At 42.9% G+C, this 18,730-nt stretch overlaps 1 protein-coding gene across 21 annotated transcripts in view; it reads right to left on the reverse strand.

Moving 5' to 3' along the window:
* The window catches only part of IARS1 (isoleucyl-tRNA synthetase 1), a 74,233-nt gene that overhangs the window by 26,236 nt on the left and 29,267 nt on the right, over positions 1-18,730 (reverse strand). For 16 of the 21 annotated variants that reach the window (XM_037735059.1, XM_037735058.1, XM_017518995.2 and 13 more), the window contains exons 17-27: positions 17,107-17,193; positions 14,365-14,448; positions 13,082-13,226; positions 10,934-11,054; positions 7,686-7,777; positions 6,187-6,264; positions 5,110-5,231; positions 4,541-4,664; positions 4,211-4,294; positions 1,469-1,643; positions 546-658 (exon numbers count right to left, since the gene is read on the reverse strand). In XM_037735059.1, the coding sequence (XP_037590987.1) occupies positions 546-658; positions 1,469-1,643; positions 4,211-4,294; positions 4,541-4,664; positions 5,110-5,231; positions 6,187-6,264; positions 7,686-7,777; positions 10,934-11,054; positions 13,082-13,226; positions 14,365-14,448; positions 17,107-17,193 (1,225 nt within the window). The remainder of the gene's footprint in view (positions 1-545; positions 659-1,468; positions 1,644-4,210; positions 4,295-4,540; positions 4,665-5,109; positions 5,232-6,186; positions 6,265-7,685; positions 7,778-10,933; positions 11,055-13,081; positions 13,227-14,364; positions 14,449-17,106; positions 17,194-18,730) is intronic. The other 5 variants (XR_001821893.2, XM_017518985.2, XM_017518998.2 and 2 more) reach the window with 5 other exon arrangements.

Below are 18,730 nucleotides of genomic sequence, written 5' to 3' on the forward strand. Positions count from 1 at the left end.
TTTGAGATGGAATCTCGCTCTGTTGCCCAGGCTAGAGTGCAGTGGTACAATTTCGGCTCACTGCAACCTCCACCTCCCGGGTTCAAGTGATTCTCCTGCCTCAGCCTCCCAAGTAGCAGGGACTACAGGCACGTGTCACCACACCTGGCTAATTTTTTGTATTTTTAGTACAGGCTGGGTTTCACCATCTTAGCCAGGCTGGTCTCGATCTCCTTACCTCGTGATCTGCCTGCCTTGACCTCCCAAAGTGCTGGAAGTACAGGTGTGAGTCACCGCGCCCAGCATGAAGCGTTCATTTTTGTGCAACCCCACACTTGAGACAATTACATGTAGAAAGCACAAGATGCTTATGTATTCATTAAACAAATGCATATGTTAAAGGCATAATGATATATTAGTTTAACAAAGCCAATCTAAACCAAGTAACTGGTTTATTTTACCCTGAGACAAGCTGTCAACATTATCAGGAAAGGCACGGGCAAATGCTTTCTCCTCTTATGCTCTCATCTCTTGGTAAAGAAATGTTTCAGGAAACAGAAAAATACCTGAGCATCTGAGTGTGCTTCAAACTGTGCAGTCCCACCTGTGGCCTGATCAAAGGTGTACATGAGGCGGATGTCTTCATCATGCAATTCATGGCCTTCCACAACAATGGTCCCTATGGAGAAGCAGATACACTGTTAATCAGCTTCCCTTCTTCTTCAAGCTGCGCCACTACCCGTGTATTATGCCCCTTCTTCATGAAAATTTCACAACAGCAAAGCCACAGAGGTTTCAAGAGACCATTTCCCTCTGACTCATGTCATGGTTGTAGCCAAGATATGACAAACTTTCTTTGGACTACACTACACTACCTTGAAGACAATTAAGTCTTCACCAATATCTAGTTTTATATAAACCCTCGGGTCCACAGACATGACAAGGCTAAGGGAAGGCACCTAGAGGCAACAAATGCTCACCATAAACATAGAGCAGCAGGATGTAATGAAGAAAACACACTCTTTAGAGAGAAAGTGAACTTAGGTCCGCTATTAGCTGGTTGCATGACATGCTGAGCAAGGTGTGGTGAGGCTAAAATCAGACAGGTAGTGTGTGGTACTGAGGATCATGCCTGCTTGGGGAGGCAGAAATATGCACAGCTGCTGACGACAACATCCCTGGTGACAGGGAGGCCCCCTGTTGTCATTGATAATGATTCTTTTGGGCTCTGAGCACTAGCGTGTTATGTTTATGTTTACTTTGTCACTGTGTTCCAAAAAACAATTTTGTTTTCATTAGTGCAAAAGTTTACTCAGAAACTAAAATTTAGAAACTGTACTCCAGGCTGAGTGACAGAGTGCAATTACGTCTCAAAAAATAGAAAAGAAAAGAGAAGCATGTGATATTAAAGTCAAACAGTAACCTAAATACAAAATATCCTTCAGCCTTAGGAAATGATCGGTGTGCCCTTGTCTGTGTAGACACCTACCAGTCTTCTGGAACTGCTCCAGCTCCTCACTGCTCAGCTGCTTGATGGACGTCATCACTGCCTTAAACGCTCCCTTCAGACGCTTCCCCAGGACCATGTGATCTGGTTCTGCCCTTAGCCGAATGCCATACTTGTTTTTATCTGTAGACAATGTAACTTTTCGAACATTCAATTCCTATAGTTAGTGCACAAGAGGAAACAAAAATGAAAAATGAAAACATATGTTCACATAAAAACGTATGTCCACAGCAACATTATTCCCATCAGCCAGAAAGTAAGAACAGTTCAAATGTCCATCAACAGTGAATGGATAAAATAATACCGCAGACACATGCAATGAAATATTTGGCAATATGAAGGACTGAGCACTCATACATGCTACAACATAAATTAATGTAAAACATTATGCTAGCTGAAATATGCCAGACATAAAAATTACAAATTGTATGATTCCATTAATATGAAATGTCCAGAGAAGGCAAACCCAGAGATAGCAAATAGGTTCATGGATGCCGGGAACTGGTCAGGAATCGAGGGGAAAATGGTGTGTGAATGCTAATGAATCCTGGGTTTCTTTCCGGGATGATGAAAATGTTCTAAAACTGTGGTGATGGTTGTACAATTCTATAAATATGCTTAATAACCAGTGACTTGTATGCTAAGAAAAAATGCTTCTTATGAAGATCCATCAAGACAGTTGAGCATAACAGAAAAAGGACTCCAGAGCCAGAAATATAAACTTCATCCCTCAGAGGTAACCTTTGTGCAAGCAATTTCAGAGAACCACAAAGTTAACTATCAACCAAGCAGAAGAATCAGTTAAACAGAAGACTTCATGCTTCAGTCATGCTACTGAGGATTACTGATGCAGCAGGGATGGTGATGGCACAGTAGATGAGAAAATGAGATCTCATTGAGAACAACAGTTTGAAGCAAATAATATGGAATGTTTAGTTTTGCCATTATATTTAGCTACATTAATTAACCTCATTTTAAGTGACTGAAGTAATTTATTTAAAATGTTTTCAGCTGGGCACGGTGGTGCACATCTGTAATCCTAGCACTTCAGGAGGCCGAGGTAGAAGGACTGCTTGAGCTCAGGAGTTAGAGACTGGACCGGGTAACATGGTCAAACCCCATCTGTACAAAAGCCTGTACTACTATGCCTAATCTCAGCTATCTGGGAGACAGGGGGGAGGATTGCCCAAGCCCAGGCGATGTAGGCTTTAGTGAGCCAAGATTACATCACTGCATTCCAGCCTGGGTGACAGAATGAGACCCCATCTCAAGAAAAACAAAAAAAGTTTCTATTTTATGCATAACCACAGGTACCATTTTCAGAATTTACAGTCTAATTTTCAGTTTCTAACAGTTCTCTGGAATTCTCAAGCGACTGAAAACCAAATATAGAAATTAATATTTTCTACAATAATGATTTTAAGTATTACCAGTGAAAAGAATAAATGAAATTTTAAAAAATATTTATTTTCTAGCATCACAAAGAAGATGAGGTAAAACATACTTGTTTTTAAAAAATCATGGAATAAAGAGGTTTAGAAAGCCAACTGACACTATAAACTTTGACCCCAAAACTCCACTTCTGGTATGTACCGAATATCTGTACAGTGATATATGCATATATGTACATACATAGCTTTTGTTTGTAATCAGAAACCTAAATTTCAAACAACAGGAGAGTAATTATATAAATTATGAAGCAGTGAGGAACTGAGACTCCAGGAGAGATGGAGTGGAAAGAGGCTCACTATGCTAGTGCCTTGACTATTTATAACCAACGCAAGTGCACTTGTCACTTGCATAACTTGGAGAAACAAAGTTTCTTTGGTAGTTATAAAAAAGTACTTCAGAAGGCCAGGCGAAGTGGGGCTCATGCCTGTAATCCCAGCACTTTGGGAGGCAAAGGTGGGCAGATCACTTGAGGTCAGGAGTTTAAGACCAGCCTAGCCAACATGGTGAAACCCCACCTCTACTAAAAATACAAAAGTTAGCTGGGCATGGTGGCAGTGCCTGTAGTCCCAGATACTCGGGAGGCTGAGGCAGGAGAAATGCTTGGACTTAGGAGGAGGTTGTGGTAATGCACCACTGCACTCCAGCCTCGGTGACAGAGTAAGACTCTCACAAAAAAGAAAAAAAAAGAAAAACACTTCAACACAGAAGAGACGCAAATGAAGATGATAGGTGACAGGTTAAAAACTTCACTGATCTTGAAATATTTTTATATCAAGAATTATATCAGGGGGTCGGGCGCGGTGGCTCAAGCCTGTAATCCCAGCACTTTGGGAGGCCGAGGCGGGTGGATCACGAGGTCAAGAGATCGAGACCATCCTGGTCAACATGGTGAAACCCCGTCTCTACTAAAATACAAAAAATCAGCTGGGCATGGTGGTGCGTGCCTGTAATCCCAGCTACTCAGGAGGCTGAGGCAGGAGAATTCCCTGAACCCAGGAGGCGGAGGTTGCGGTGAGCCGAGATGGCGCCATTGCACTCCAGCCTGGGTAACATGAGTGAAACTCCGTCTCAAAAAAAAAAAAAAAGAATTATATCAAATTTGTGCTGATTCCAAGCACAGTGTAAAATATGATGGATTGTTAAATTTTTTACGAATATACTAATAAAAATAAATTATACAGTCAATATGTACTTTATTGAAGATTATTCATCAAAATAATGTTCTCAAGGGAGGTCTATTTGTACTCAAAACAGACAAATTATCCATCTTACCTCAATGACATACTTCTCCAAAGACTTGATATCTTTAAGAGCTTCTGGATCTTGATGGATAACCACAATTTCTTTCAAAGGATACTAGGAGGAAAAGGGAGGGGAAAGGTCACTCAGCAGCCAGTCTCCTATATGCAGAAAAATGAATATTAAATGTTTATTTGAACCTCAAGCTCTAGACTAGTCAGGCTGGACTAGTACTAAGTCATTCACACCCTCACTGCAGAAAAGAAAAAAGGCCATTGCTGGAAGCTCTCTATATTAAGAAAACACCCCAAAGACTTAAATATTTAGGTCGGTGCCATGTAAAATAGAAGTAGAATTTCAAACCTTTATGGGAATAGTTTTGCGGTCTCTGATCACTCGTCCAAGTTCGATCACAGACTGCATCCGAGATATTGCACTCTCTGTTTTCTTATCAATCAATTCTTCTCTGAGTGGTAGAGGCAGGAATATGAAAGAGATTAGATTTAAAAGGAAAATTCAAGACATTAGGCATGCTTACGTGAGGAAGAGGGTCAGGCTACAGAAGTGTGGCCAGGCCCTCCTGATGAGGCGCCAGGGGAAGGGCAGTGCAGTGCCCGCCTGGGGGACAGAGAAGGAGGCAGCAGCCTGAGCCTGCCTCAGCACCCGGCACCTCCCCAAGGGGCCCCCATGGGGCATGCCCACACCCCACATGCTGCAGCTCTACAACGGGGTTCCATACCAAGCATCCCTGTTACCATGTACCAACGTGGGCCCCATGGTGCAGCCTGACGAGGGGTTCATGTCAGCTGGGGACTAGGGTAGGAGGCAGGGCACAGAGGGAGCTGAAACAGGGAAATGCCTCCTCTCCCGCACATGCTTGAGCAACGCTCCCTCCTTGGCAAAGGTGAGGCTTATTTCTATTTGATTCCTACCGAACACGGGGCAGCATGAGGTAGTGGATGCTGAGTGTGTCCTTGTCTTGAACAGAAACAGGGTCAATCAGCACCTTTAGATTCTGGTACATCAATTCGGTGAGAAAAGGCGTATAGGGAGCCTGTATGAAGACACAGGACATCATGTCACTCATATGCAGTCACCAACAACTGACCTCATTTTTACTGAGAAACAACTAAACATGTTAGCAACACAGTAATATGCACCGAAATGGGCATGAGGTTATAAAACATGCCCTATGAATGAGAAATGGCCTCACGGCCCTGAAGCATAGCTGCAGGACTGTAGCCAGAAAAGCCCAAAGCATCTCCAGAATTCTGAAGGATGTCTAAAACAGAAACAGGAGCACCTAATGATATATCGGCCAAGTCAGTATGCACAGAGGACTGACTGTCCCAAACCTCAGAAACCTCATCTGTTAACTGGGAAAACACCCCCTGCCTCACGGGATGAAGGTGGTTAGATCAGGCATGGAGAGGATCAGGCACAGGACCTTGTACAAAGCAGATTTTCCTTCAGTTAAGGAATAAATAGGAGCCTTATAATATACGGAGTAGCAGAAACAGGATAAAAAGCAAGTTGGAAACTTTCCACTTTATTATTATTTAACTAATATTTGAACTAAGAGGAACATGTATCAATTACTTGAAAGTTTTCCTCTCAATGCTAAGTCAAAGTATTTTTTATGATATATTTGCTAGGACAGGTATTAGCTAAAGAACTTCCTCATTATTTGCAATTATACCAATCCATATATTAAGACGAGGTATGTCTTACTTCAAACTGTAGATCCTCCTTCTCGAGCCAAGGGCTCTGACATACACTATACTAACAGAGATTGTAAGAAAAAATCTAGTGTTTCTTAGTCCTTACTTAACATGTATAAGCTAATAAGATTTCTGAAAAGAAACTACAGCTATAAGCTGTTATAAAACGTCTATTTCTGTTTTTGGTGGAATAAAAGAGAACAGATATAAGAGGAGGACGCTGCAGCAAGCGGGTACCGAAGGCAGCACACAGGCCAAAGGGTACTAGAGAGAAGCCAACCATCTTACCATAAGTCTGCAAAGAGAGAGCAGAACACTAAACAAGGTTTCTAGGGCCATGACACAATCTTCCATCCCATTTTCACCCTAATGAATAAAAAGGAAACATAAACTTAAACTGCTAAAATAAGTGTTTATCATAAAAAAAAAAAGTTGATTAAAAAGAGGCAACCCTCAAACAGCATGCAGCACACAGGACACGAGGCAGAGTAAGAAGAAAGGGCCACCACCACAGGCTGTCTAGGGTGGCCCTGCAAGGCAGTGCAGGAAGCCTGGCCAGGATGTGCAGCTGCTGTCCCTCTAACCCCACCTGAGGTGAGCGGATAGGAAAGTAAAGCCTAACTGTAGGACCAAAAGGCTGAGGGCAGAATGGATCTACCCACAACAGACAGAAAGCTGCTAACTGAAAACTTAAAGTGCCTTTATACAAGATATTTTATGTTAAAAAAGTATATACTGTATATTAAAAAAAACTAATTCATTGCAGGAAAAACGAAGATAATGAAAAAATTTCAACCATGAATAAGTTATCCAGAGATAACTACTGTAAACACCTTAGCATATGTTCTAGATATTTGTGTGTGAGATACACCTGCACAAAAACGAAATTATAGTTGTGTTGCAGGGTTTTATTATTAATGCATTTTAAGCCATGACTGGCTGCGTGCGGCGGCTCATGCCTGTAATACCAGTGCTTTGAGAGGCTGAGGTAGGTGGATCACATAAAGTCAGGAGTTCAAGGCCAGCCTAGCCAACATGGTGAAACCTGTCTCTACTAAAAATAAAAAATTAGCTAGGCGTGGTGGCACACACTTGTAATCTCAGCTCACAGGGAGGCTGAGGCAGGAGAATCACTTAAACCCAGGAGGCAGAGGTTGCAGTGAGTCAAGATCCTGCCATTGTACTCCAGCCAGGGTGACAAAAGTGAAAGTCTGTCTCAAAAAAGACACGATTAATGGGTGGTGGGAGACTTTACTGGGCTTACGGTAAAGCGACTTCGCTCTCCCTGTTATACATCATTGTTATTTATGTACTTTGGTTAAGTCCTGAGACCAGGACCTATGCTGTGCTCATCCTAAACCCCCAACAGCTACACAGGAGTTTTGTCCACAGCCAAATAACCGACTTCCCTGTGGTAAAAGGAAGGCGGTATATCTCTCAATATTAAAGCCCTACCTGTCAATATTTTTATAAAATATTTGCATGATTTTATTTCAAATGTTAAGAGGTCTGCTCAGTTTAGTCCGGTTTGTGCCCTGACATTCTCCCTCCAATATATGTACGTAATTGTGTTGTGAAAAAACATGCAAAATGACTTTTAAACTTATAGATCCCTATGCCTCAAATGACAAATATAGTTAAAATGCAAGGTAAAAGGAGAAGAAAAGCATAGCTTCAAAAACTGAGAGCATCTGAAAATGTTCCTTTCCCTTTGGGCTATTCTCATATTTCTTCTACTCTCAAACTTCATGTGCATTTTGCTTTTCTCAACGGCGGTCTGCACTTACCTTTAATCTTCTGCGGTTCATTCTAACATACCAATTGGTGAGAATATCTACAAACTTGACAAGGCGAGGCACCACAGTGTAAAGCCTGTAAGCTAAAAGTAAGACAAGTCAATCAGGCAGCAAGGGAGTAACAGGCACCTGGGGTGGGGAAAGGGCTGGATACAACAAAGAACGTGCAGCCTCTTCTACCCAAGGGCCCCCACTTACTAAGAACCAAAATGGAGCAATCATGTAACGACCACTTGTTGAGGATGTGCTACATGGCAGTCAAGGCATTTCGAGATGCACACAGAAACCATCCTATGAGCCACATCAGAATTCCCACTGGTCAGTGAAAAAAGCCAAAAACTCCAATATGTGTGGATCAAGGTCCAAGGCTGCCCACTACACAAGTGTAGCAAATATCGTTTACAGGGAGTTGTGCAATTTGACAGCATCAACAATGCCCAACTCCTTTCTATTGTAGTACATTGTACTGCAACTAAAGGACATAGAAAAAGCTCAAATCAGGTGCTAAAAGGCACAGTATAGGCCAGTGATTCTCAAACAAAAGCAATTTTGCCCTGCGGGGAACATGTGTCAGTGTTTTAAGAAACAGTTTGCTTGCCACAACTTGGCGGGTAGCGTGGTGCTACTGGAATCTAATGGGTAGACCCCAGAGATGGTGCTCAACATCTTATAATGCACAGCACAGCCCCACCACAGAGGATAATTTGGCCCAAACTGTCCATAACGCTGCACTTGAGAAACTGGCATATGATATGAATAAAATATAACTTGCTTTCTAAGTATTAAAACAGTCGAGTAAAAACAGCAAAAGAGGTAGTGAAAGTCTTGAGGAATCAGGAGGATTTGAAGGGTTCCCTGAGAAACTCAGAGGTCAGGCAGGAAAGAAAGGGTGTTCAGCCAGTCGTGTCTGAGGCAAGGCTTATTTTAAGGATTCTCATTCACCTCCCCTTTAAATTAATATTCTGTTGCATAAAAACAAGCACCAAAAGAGCAACACTTAGAAACAAACACAGTTTATGATAATGAAAAGAATCCAGGGAGTTTTAATGAGGCTTCTGGTCTAAGCTAAAGAGATGAGAAATTGCAACGGGCAGAGCTGCTCTCTGCTGCTGTTTACAAAGACCAGAACTCGGGTGACAGTGGGCTGAGCCCCAGGCCAGAGTCGTTAGCTGGTCATACTTTCCTCGACTGGTGATTTCAGTGACTGAGCTCTGTCTAAATGATTTCTAGGGTTCACGTCACTTTTTACCTTCCAGGAAGCTAAGGTTTTCTATGTTCTGGTTTCAACTTTGAGTGAGTAAATGAACCCCACATGCAATGAATGAATTTACAACATATGGGGGCAGCGGCAGCAGCAGCAGCAGCAGCCACCACCCAGGACACTGCCACCCTGGGAGCCAGGTCCTCTCACACCCACGGTGCTGCTGAGGGAGTGGAGGGCATGAAGCTGACAGGCTGGCAGAGCTGGGACTTAAATATGACCCACATGACGTGGCTGCTGATCTCTAGTTTCTAGGCAGATGAGGCTCCAGTCAGGGTGCACACTCTCCAGACCCAGCTTCACCAGGTTATGGCAGCGGCTCCAAGCAACAATCCCCACATTTCCCACCCACTCCTACCACTCAGGAGGGAAAAGCAGACACAGTTGTGAGGAATCTGGGCAGAGTGTGCTGGATTCCCAGTGCTGCCCTCCTCAGGGCAGGAATCAGCCTCACACTCACTTCCATCTTCATCCATGTCCATCTGAGCAACAGCTGGACTGTCATGATACTTCTACATGTTTAACAAGGTGGTCAAATCCTTTAGGGTGACTGGTTAACAGTCTTTTTGTGCTATGTGGGGCAGTACTGGCTGCTGCTCTGCCCAACAGCAGCAGGATCTGCAGGGTCCTGTGAGGATGGATTTGCCTTGCCCTCTTTCGTCCTCACTGTGACCCAGGGCCTCTGCCTGCCCACTTTAACTGATTGTCTGAGGTGTCCCAGATGTCTCACTTGGACCTATAGTTGTAACTATCTGAAGCCCTGAGGAACTCAACATAATGTAGTCTTGAATCTCTGTAAAATTACCTAACAAACTTACTGTTGTTAGTTAAGAGAAATATAGCAAAATGTCCATTTCATTATTGCTCTTCTGACTTTTCTAATTTTTCTGGAAAAGATGCGGACAATTCAGTAATAAAAATAGAACTAAAAATAAGTTATAAATGTAATAATAACAAGTATTATTTATTGAGTACCTATTATCTGCCAGCTACTTTATGTAAATCGTCTCTACTTAAGCCTTACAAACACTGCTAGGCATTTTCCAGGTAAAGACACCGAAGGTCAAGACAGAATGAATGAGTAGCATCTGATGGCACAATGCGGTGATTGCAGTCAACATTTAAAAACAACTAAAAGGGTATAACTGGGATGTTTGCAACCCAAAGATACAATAAATGATTGAGGTGATGGATACCACATTTACCCTGATGTGATTATCACACATTGTATGCCTGTCTAAAAATATCTCACATACCCCATAAATATATACATCTATGTACCCATAAAAATAAAAAAAAAAAAAAAAAAGAAAGAAAGAAACTGATGGTCAGACTTTAGGCAACTCTCTGGATTGGGAATAAGTGGTAGAGCTGGGCTTTGAACCCACAGCTGTCAAGCTCCAAAGGTCTTATGTGGAGGGTTGAGCTCGCCAAGACACCTCTAATGACAGAATTCCCCAGGGCTGCTTCTTCTTTTTTTTTTTCCCCCCCCAAAAGATGGAGTTTCACTCTTGTCACCCAGGCAGTGGTGCAATCTCAACTCACTGCAGCCTCTGTGTCCCAGGTTCAAGCGATTCTCCTGCCTCAGCCTCCTGAGTAGCTGGAATTACACGTGCCCACCTCCATGGCAAGCTAATTTTTTCTTTAATATATTTTTAGCAGAGACAGGGTTTCACCAATGTTTGCCAGGCTAGTCTGGAACTCGCTAACCTCAGGTGATCTACCTGCCTCGGCCTCCCAAAATGCTGGGGATTACAGGTGTGAGCCACCAAGCCCGGTCACAATTCCCCAGGGCCTTGAAACAAAGACATCCCAACAATGAACAAGCCTTAACAAAACTACATTTGAGAGGTGAAAGGAAGTAATTATTTAATTTTCTGTATCTCTCAATATTTCCACTGTGTTTATAGACAGATACATACCAAAAGGGCAGTTACAAAGATAGTAGCTCTGGGAGGACAGACCAAGAGAGACTCACCTGCCATTTCAGTCTCAAAGAAGCCAATGAGAGACTGCATGAAGGACAGGATCCACTGGTCCGTAATGTTGGGGCTTTTTCTAACTGTGCTCTCATTGTAGAGAAATTCTATTTCTTCTTCCTAGGAATGAACAATTAATGAAACACTTGCACAGTGGGGGAAGCTACTATAAGGAAATAAACTTTTAAAATCACTTAAACAACACCAAAAACAAAAATCCCAAAGCCTGCTGGCAATGTGAATTTCTGATTTTCATCAGTATTTTCAAGATAAGCACCAATGTGGGACATTAAGTCCTCAATTAATTCTGTTTTTGAGTGAACTGAAAAGAGTTTAGAAAAACATTACTACTCTGCATCAAAGAGTAATTATGAATTGGGAGATATTCTAAAACCTTGTCAGAAAGTGTAGGGTTTTGTTATTTCAAACCTCAGGAAGGAAGGACAGTAAAACTGTCTAGGACTGAATGATTGTCCGCAAACTGAAAATGAGTACTGGGAAGTAATTGCCATGTTAAAGCTGTTCATTTTACCCAGAATGTTCTATTTCATTCTTTTTGCTTTACAAAATCATCCTTGATCTTAAGTCCCTGCTCCACATACAGAACTCATGTCCTGCTTTGTTTCTCTGGCAGTACCACAACCAGGCTGGCAGGGCAGTGATAATGTGACTCTTCCTCTAGGTTTAAACCTTTGATTGTGGAGTCTGTATCTTGCTGGTATGCTCAGATGGGCCCTCGCTGTGGGGAGCTTTGACCCAGCCTGCATTTCTGGGTCCCACTCCAGTCGAGGCCTGCAGCGTGCACCTGTGCAAAGACTGTTGGCCCTATTTGGCACAGAACCATATGCAGGGAAGGTAGCAGGGCTGCAGAGAGGAAGAATGCTGGGAACCTGGGGAGGACGACTACCTTTCTCAATTCCTGCAGAAAGTCTACTCTGAGAGCCTCAGAGAACATGTGTCCTCATTAGCAGGACAACCAGAACCCAAGGGGAGCAGATCAGTGGGATGATAAGAGTTCATTTCTTCAACCAGCTTTTTGAACTGCTCAAGCAGGAATAACATCTCATGTTCATTAAACAGTAACTTACAAGCAATTTTACTTGTAAGCTGCTGGAGATAAGATGTGCAATACTGGATCCCTGACCCCAAATCAGGTCTTGAAAGTCCACACAGGAAGATGTGCAATGAAGGTGATGGGCCCTGACAGTGGTCACTTGTGGGGCATGGAAGGTGGCCCTAGAGCAAGGGCTTCTCAGGTGAGAGAGTAACTCCTGGGTGTGGAGGTAACTGCCCTTGAAGTACACTTTCACATATATCACAACTGTTATTTGTCATCCTAACTACCCACTGAAAACTCCATCAAGAATTACTATCACTCTTAGATTAGCTCAAATGCCACCCCACTGAGGGGTGCTCTCTGACCACCCACCTCAAGCACCCAGCCCTAGCTAGCTTCTGTGACTCTGTCTTCACTGGGTGCTCTCTCTAAAAGTAGCTGACTCTTTACTATCTCTCCCAATTCCCACTCCATTGGTTCCAAAAGGGGGAGGGGTGTCTCACTCAGCATGGCGTTTCTGATACCAAGAACTGGTTGACTAGGCCAGGTGCAGTGTAATCCATGCCTGTAATCCCAGCACTTTGGGAGGCCAAGGTGGGTGGATCACCTGAGGTCAGGAGTTAGAGACCAGCCTGGCCAACATGGTGAAACCCCCATCTCCAGTAATAATAGAAAAAAATTACCTGGGCATGGTGGTGAGCTCCTGTAATCCCAGCTACCGGGGAGGCTGTGGCAGAAGAATTGCTTGAACCCAGGAGGCAGAGGTGAGCCAAGACTGCGCTTTTGCACTCCAGTCTGGGTGACAAGACTGAGACTCCGCCCCTCCCCCCACCCCCCAAAAAAAGAACTGGCCGCTAAACAACTATGTTACACAACCCTTCTGCAGGTGAGGCCCCATGGTCCCGGCACAGCCCAAACCCCAGATACCTTCCCCACCTGCGCATATGGCCTCCCAATGACTCTAAGTTACCAGCAACAGGCAGCAGGAATAGCAGCCCTACAGTCTTACACAGAGCTCCACCACACAGCTTGGTGAAGAGAGCGCTGTGGAGATGTGGCAGGCACATGTGCAGCCCCCTGCAGCTCATACCTTCTGAAGCCTCACAACATTCTGGATGAAGAAGCGGTAGGCATTGTACCATGGGAGCAGAACATCCTTAAGGACGTCCCGCACACCCTCCTCTTTAAAGCGGAGGTTTTCTGCTCTCACCACAGGGGAGTTAATCAGATATAATCTGGAAGTGGGAGAAAAATTAGACAAAAAAGATGCTTAGACAGTAAACCAATTATTACTACTTGACACACTGAGAGAGCAAGATGAAAATCAGCCTACTTTCTATGAAAGGGAGAAACTATGAATACTCTTTGAGTGGTCAATTTAAAATTCACAAAACTCACTCTCGCTTTGTGTAAGAGACCTAGGAAATTATAAAAGGCGTATATAATCTGATAATAAAATATGGCACCAAAATGCATCTTATGCCAGTCTCACTGCAGGACCAATGGGGTACACTAGTACTAAGAGGAAGGCTGGCCTGGTCCTTGTCAAGAGCCACTGTCTCCTTCCCATGGACACGACCTGCACATCTGCTGCTTGCAGACAGAGGAACTCATAAGGAGCAGCCTTCACAGAACACAGTCTTGACATTTGGTGGGCAGAGGTCAGGAATGCTGCTAAACATCCTACAAAAAATTACTACCACAAAGAATTACCCAGCCCAAATGGCCAGCAGTGCCAAGGGTGAGTCTAAGAGACAGTGGAGAGTTGGGGGAGAGCCCTACACTAATGGCTCCTGGGCAACACAGGTGCTGTATGATGGTGCTGTGTCACAGGCCTGGGCATTGGTCTCATGTCCAGGACAAAAAGATGCTGAACAAGATCTCTAGGTCCCTTTCAACTCGAACGTTGTGTGATTTTGTGATTACAACTACCTCAAGCAGTGGCTCAAATTTCCCCAAAAGCTTTTCAATATTAGTTTTTTAATAGCTCTAGCATAGATATATCTCACATGGCTCTGTAAGCACAAAATTAAAATAAATGATGAAAGGGAATTCAAATACCAACAAGACAGGGAACCTAGAAAGAAGTAAGGCAGAGGCAATCCAAATCTAGCCTGGGGAAGACTTGGACAGCTCAACACCCAACAGAGGTCCTCTTCCCCAAACAGACCTCTAGGTTTAAAAATGCCTTTATTATCTAGAAAACTATTTGGGGAGTTGAAGATCAACAAGCATACCAACATAACACCCAAATTATAACAGAGATGTGTTGTTAAAAACCTAACTATAAACCAAATCTAAGAATTCTAATAGTATAGGAGATGCTTACATAAAAAACAATAAATACACACAAGGAAAAGCACTGGTTTGTACCTGAGCGCATCAGCACCATACTTCTGGAGAATGGAAACTGGATCTGGATAATTCTTTTTCCGTTTGCTCATTTTTTGGCCATCACTTGTAAAACAAAAGGGAGATGCCAATTAAGTCAATATCACAGATGATCCTGATATAAGGATATAAATCATTTCCAAATAGGAATACAAAAAAGGAAATGGGAAGGAGTAACTCAGAAGTTAAGTGTTAACAGGCTAGGCACCGTGCCTCACATATATTAATTCTAGCGCTTTGGGAGGGCAAGGCAGGTGGACCAACTAAGGTCAGGAGTTCAAGACCAGCCTGGCCAACATGGTGAAACCCCATCTCTTACTAAAAATATGAAAATTAGCCAGGTATGGTGGTACACACCTGTGATCCCCACTACTGGGGAGGTTAAGGCAGGAGAACTGCCTGAGCCTGGAGGCAGAAGTTGCAGTGAGCTGAGATTACACCACTACACTCTAGTCTGGGCAGCAGAGCAAGACTCCATCTCAAATAAGAAACGGAAAGTGTTAAGATACATCAGTAGGATATTTTAATATTTGCAAACTTCTTGAATATCATAGTAAGTCCATGAGGAAGTTTCAGGGTAGACTGAAACAGGAAGATATGTCAGAATATGTCCCAGAGAAATGAAAATTTACATTATCATAAAAACCTTTAAAAAAATTGTTCACAACAGCTTTAATCACAATTGGCAAATGTTAGAAGCAACCCAGATGTCCTTCAAGAGGTAGATGGTCAAACAACCATGGCATACCCATAATACAGAATGCTACTTATCCATAGAAAGGAATGAACTATTGGTATGCGCAGCCATCTGACATCTCAATGGAATTATGTGGATTGAAAAAAAGCCAGTTGAGTGCTGTGGCTCAAGCCTGTAATCCCAGCACTTTGGGAGGCTGAGGCAGGTGGATAACCTGAGTTCAGGAGCTCAAAACCAGCCTGGCCAACATGGTAAAACCCTTTCTCTACCAAAAATACAAAATATTAGCTAGGTGTGATGGTGCATGCCTGTGGTCCCAGCTACTCAGGAGGCTGAGATGGGAGAATCGCTTCAGCCTAGAAGGTGGAGGTTGCAGTGAGCTGACATTGCGCCAGTGCACTCCAGCCTGGGTGACACAGTGAGACTTCATCTAAAAAAAATAGAAAAAAAAAAAAGCCAATGTCCCCAAATTAGTTACTGTAGGATTCTATTTATATAACATTCTTGAAATGACAAAATTATAGAGGGAGAAAAAGCCAGTGGGTGCCATGGATTGGGGATGACAGTGGGAAGGTCAGTGGGGGATGAATGTAGTTATTAAAGGGCAATGCAGGAGGGAGCCTTTGGCGTCGAAATCATCCAGTATCTTGGCTGTGCTGGTGGATACAAGACCCTACACATGTGATAGTTGTGTATAAGTAAATGCATATAAGCAAATAAATATATGTAAAACTAGGGAAATCTGAATAAGATTGATGGACTGTATCAATATCCTGGTTGTGATATATACTGTGATATACACACATTTGTAAAATGTGACCACTGAGGGAAACTGGGCAAAGAATACAAGGGCTATTATTTTTCATGATTGTATGCAAATCTACAATGATCTCAATACAATTTTCCAATTTTTTTTTTTTTTTGAGATGGAGCCTCACTCTATCACCTAGGTTAGAGTACAGTGATCTTGGCTCACTCCAACTTATACCTCCCAGGTTCAAGAGATTCTTGTGCCTCAGCCTCCCAAGTAGCTGGGATTACAGGTGTGCACCACTGCACCCGCTAATTTTGTATTTTTAGTAGAGATGGGATTTCACCAATGGTCTCAAACTCCTGAACTCAGGTGATTCACCCACCTCAGCCTCCCAAAGTGCTGGGATTACAATGCATGAGCCACAGCGCAGGGCTCTCAATACCATTCTCCATTGAAAAAAAAAAAAAAAAAAAAAAAAAAGGCAGCACACATACCACAGAGGCAGACTGCCTGAGTTCAAAACTTGCATTTACCACTCATTGGCTGTGTGTTCTTTTTCTGTCCCTCAGATTCCTCGAAGGTCAAAATGGGGTGATTATAGGACCCATCTCGAATGGTTCCAAGGGTTAAATGAATTAAGATGTGAAAATGCACACAATGGGGCCTAGCAAAAAAAAAAAAAAAGGATGCACAAAATGTTAGGTGACATCCTCTTCCTCCCCACACAGCATATAAAGCAGGATTTCTGTGTGGGTAAATATTTCATTTAAATTTTTGTTTATGTTTATTTTTATCCTTAATGACTACAGGTAATAAATGAAAAATGAGACTCCTTTATAATATTAAAAAGCAGGAAGCAACACCCACTGGGAGGAAGTTTTAGATGAGGGGGAGAATGAGATCTGGTGGCAGAGTACCTGGGTTGAACCTGGTGTGGCTGTCACTAGCTTTGATCCTGACCACCTGTGGTCTTTAGGACCCACAGCTTCCTCATATGTTAAAAAAAAAAGGACAACAAAATCTACATGAAAGGACTGATGTATGGACGAAATAAGATGTATAAGCAAAAGTACTTCATAAAATGCTAAGTTTAGTAAATGCTATTTTACTACTGGTAATATCACTAAGTAGCATTATGTTACTAGTAGTAGCACAGTATGAAAAAAGTCCTCCCCTTCCTCCACCTCCATCAGGCTTAGCTCTCACACACTCCTTCTTGAGAAACAGTGGAGACAAAGCTCCATCCATCACTACAACAAAGGAATTGACCTACCTTGCCAGGATGAGCCCATTCACAATTACATTCTTGAAAGGTGGTTGTCCAAAGAGGGCCGTGGCCAGCACCAGCAGGGTATAAAACCTGAAAAAACCCCAACAACCCAACAGTTCAATAAAAATAGAAATGAAGTCCAAGTATAAGAAAGAAGCTATATTTATTAATTGAAATAAATTTATATTTTTGAGAAATCATACTATTTGATAGTCACTTAAAGCAATGATTCTTAATCCTGGTTACTGGAGAAAAAAAAAACAACAAAAAAACAAACAGAGACACAGGACCCACCACAGACCAGTCAAAGTACAGTCTATGATTTGAAAAAAAAAAACATGAAATAAAGGTCTGGAATGATTTACTGACGATTTCTCTGCTACCAGGTCTCCTAGGAAGTCAATGTGGAAAGCCACAAGGCAGCATTGGGTGGCCTTTCAGGACAATCCAGAAGCGCCTGGCTAAAAATGAGGGGTGGCCCAAGATCATATGGGACAGACAATCAGATGACAAAAGATGCAAAATGCACTCTCATCCAAAGTGATAAGGCAGACTAGAAAAATGCTTTTATTCTGTAAAATGTTGGGTACCTCATTTATACGCTAGCTTGTTCCCCAAATGAACTCTATCATATTCCTGCTCTGTCCTGGGGGTGATGCTCTCCTGCTTACCTCACCTAGTCCAGCACTCACGGAACATCAAGGGACATGAGCTGAGGAGACCAGACCCTATGGTAAACATAAACACTTGTCCAGATATTGCCCACTCCAGTTCTAAAGGAGAGCTGGGAGGAGCCCTGGTGCCCAGGAGAAGCAGCCCAGGCCTCAGGGATGGAGAAGGAGGCAGGCAGCAAGAACACGGGGCCCATATGAGGAACCAGCTAATGGACTTTGCTACTCCTCAAAGGAACAAGCTCACTGGTAAGGCATCCAACCCTTTCTAAAAATATAATTTTTTTTTCTGGGTAGCTGTTCCTATAGACAAAAAGGATTGGAATCTGAAAATAGCACATTCCAGAACATGAAGACTTGAATTCAATGATTACCCAAAGATGTCAAAGGAGAAAATGACATCAACAATTCCTCAAACAAACCCCTGCAGAAACATTACTCTGAATGTATAATTAAAATCTGGGGTGGGCGCAGTGGCTCACGGCTATAATCCCAGTACTTTGGGAGGTGGAGGCAGGCAGGTCACTTGAGGTCAGGAGTTCAAGGCCAGCCTGGCCAACATGATGAAACCCTGACTCTACTAAAAATACAAAAACTAGCTGGATGCGGTGGCAGGTACCTGTAGACCCAGCTACTTGGGAGGGTGAGGCACAAGAATGGTTTGAACCCAGGAGGTGGAGGTTGCAGTGAACTGAGATCATGCCATTGCATTTCAGTTTGGGCAGCAGAGCAAGACTCCATCTTAAAAAATAAAAATAAACTATGAGAAAACACTCAACATCTGATAATGAAAATAATTAAAAAAAAAAAAAAACCTGAGCCGGGCGCGGTGGCTGACGCCTGTAATCCCAGCACTTTGGGAGGCCGAGGCGGGTGGATCACGAGGTCAAGAGATCGAGACCATCCTGGTCAACATGGTGAAACCCCATCTCTACTAAAAATACAAAAAATCAGCT

The sequence above is a fragment of the Cebus imitator genome, unplaced genomic scaffold, assembly GCF_001604975.1.
Source record: "Cebus imitator isolate Cc_AM_T3 unplaced genomic scaffold, Cebus_imitator-1.0 Scaffold720, whole genome shotgun sequence".
Classification (NCBI taxonomy): Eukaryota; Metazoa; Chordata; class Mammalia; order Primates; family Cebidae; genus Cebus; species Cebus imitator.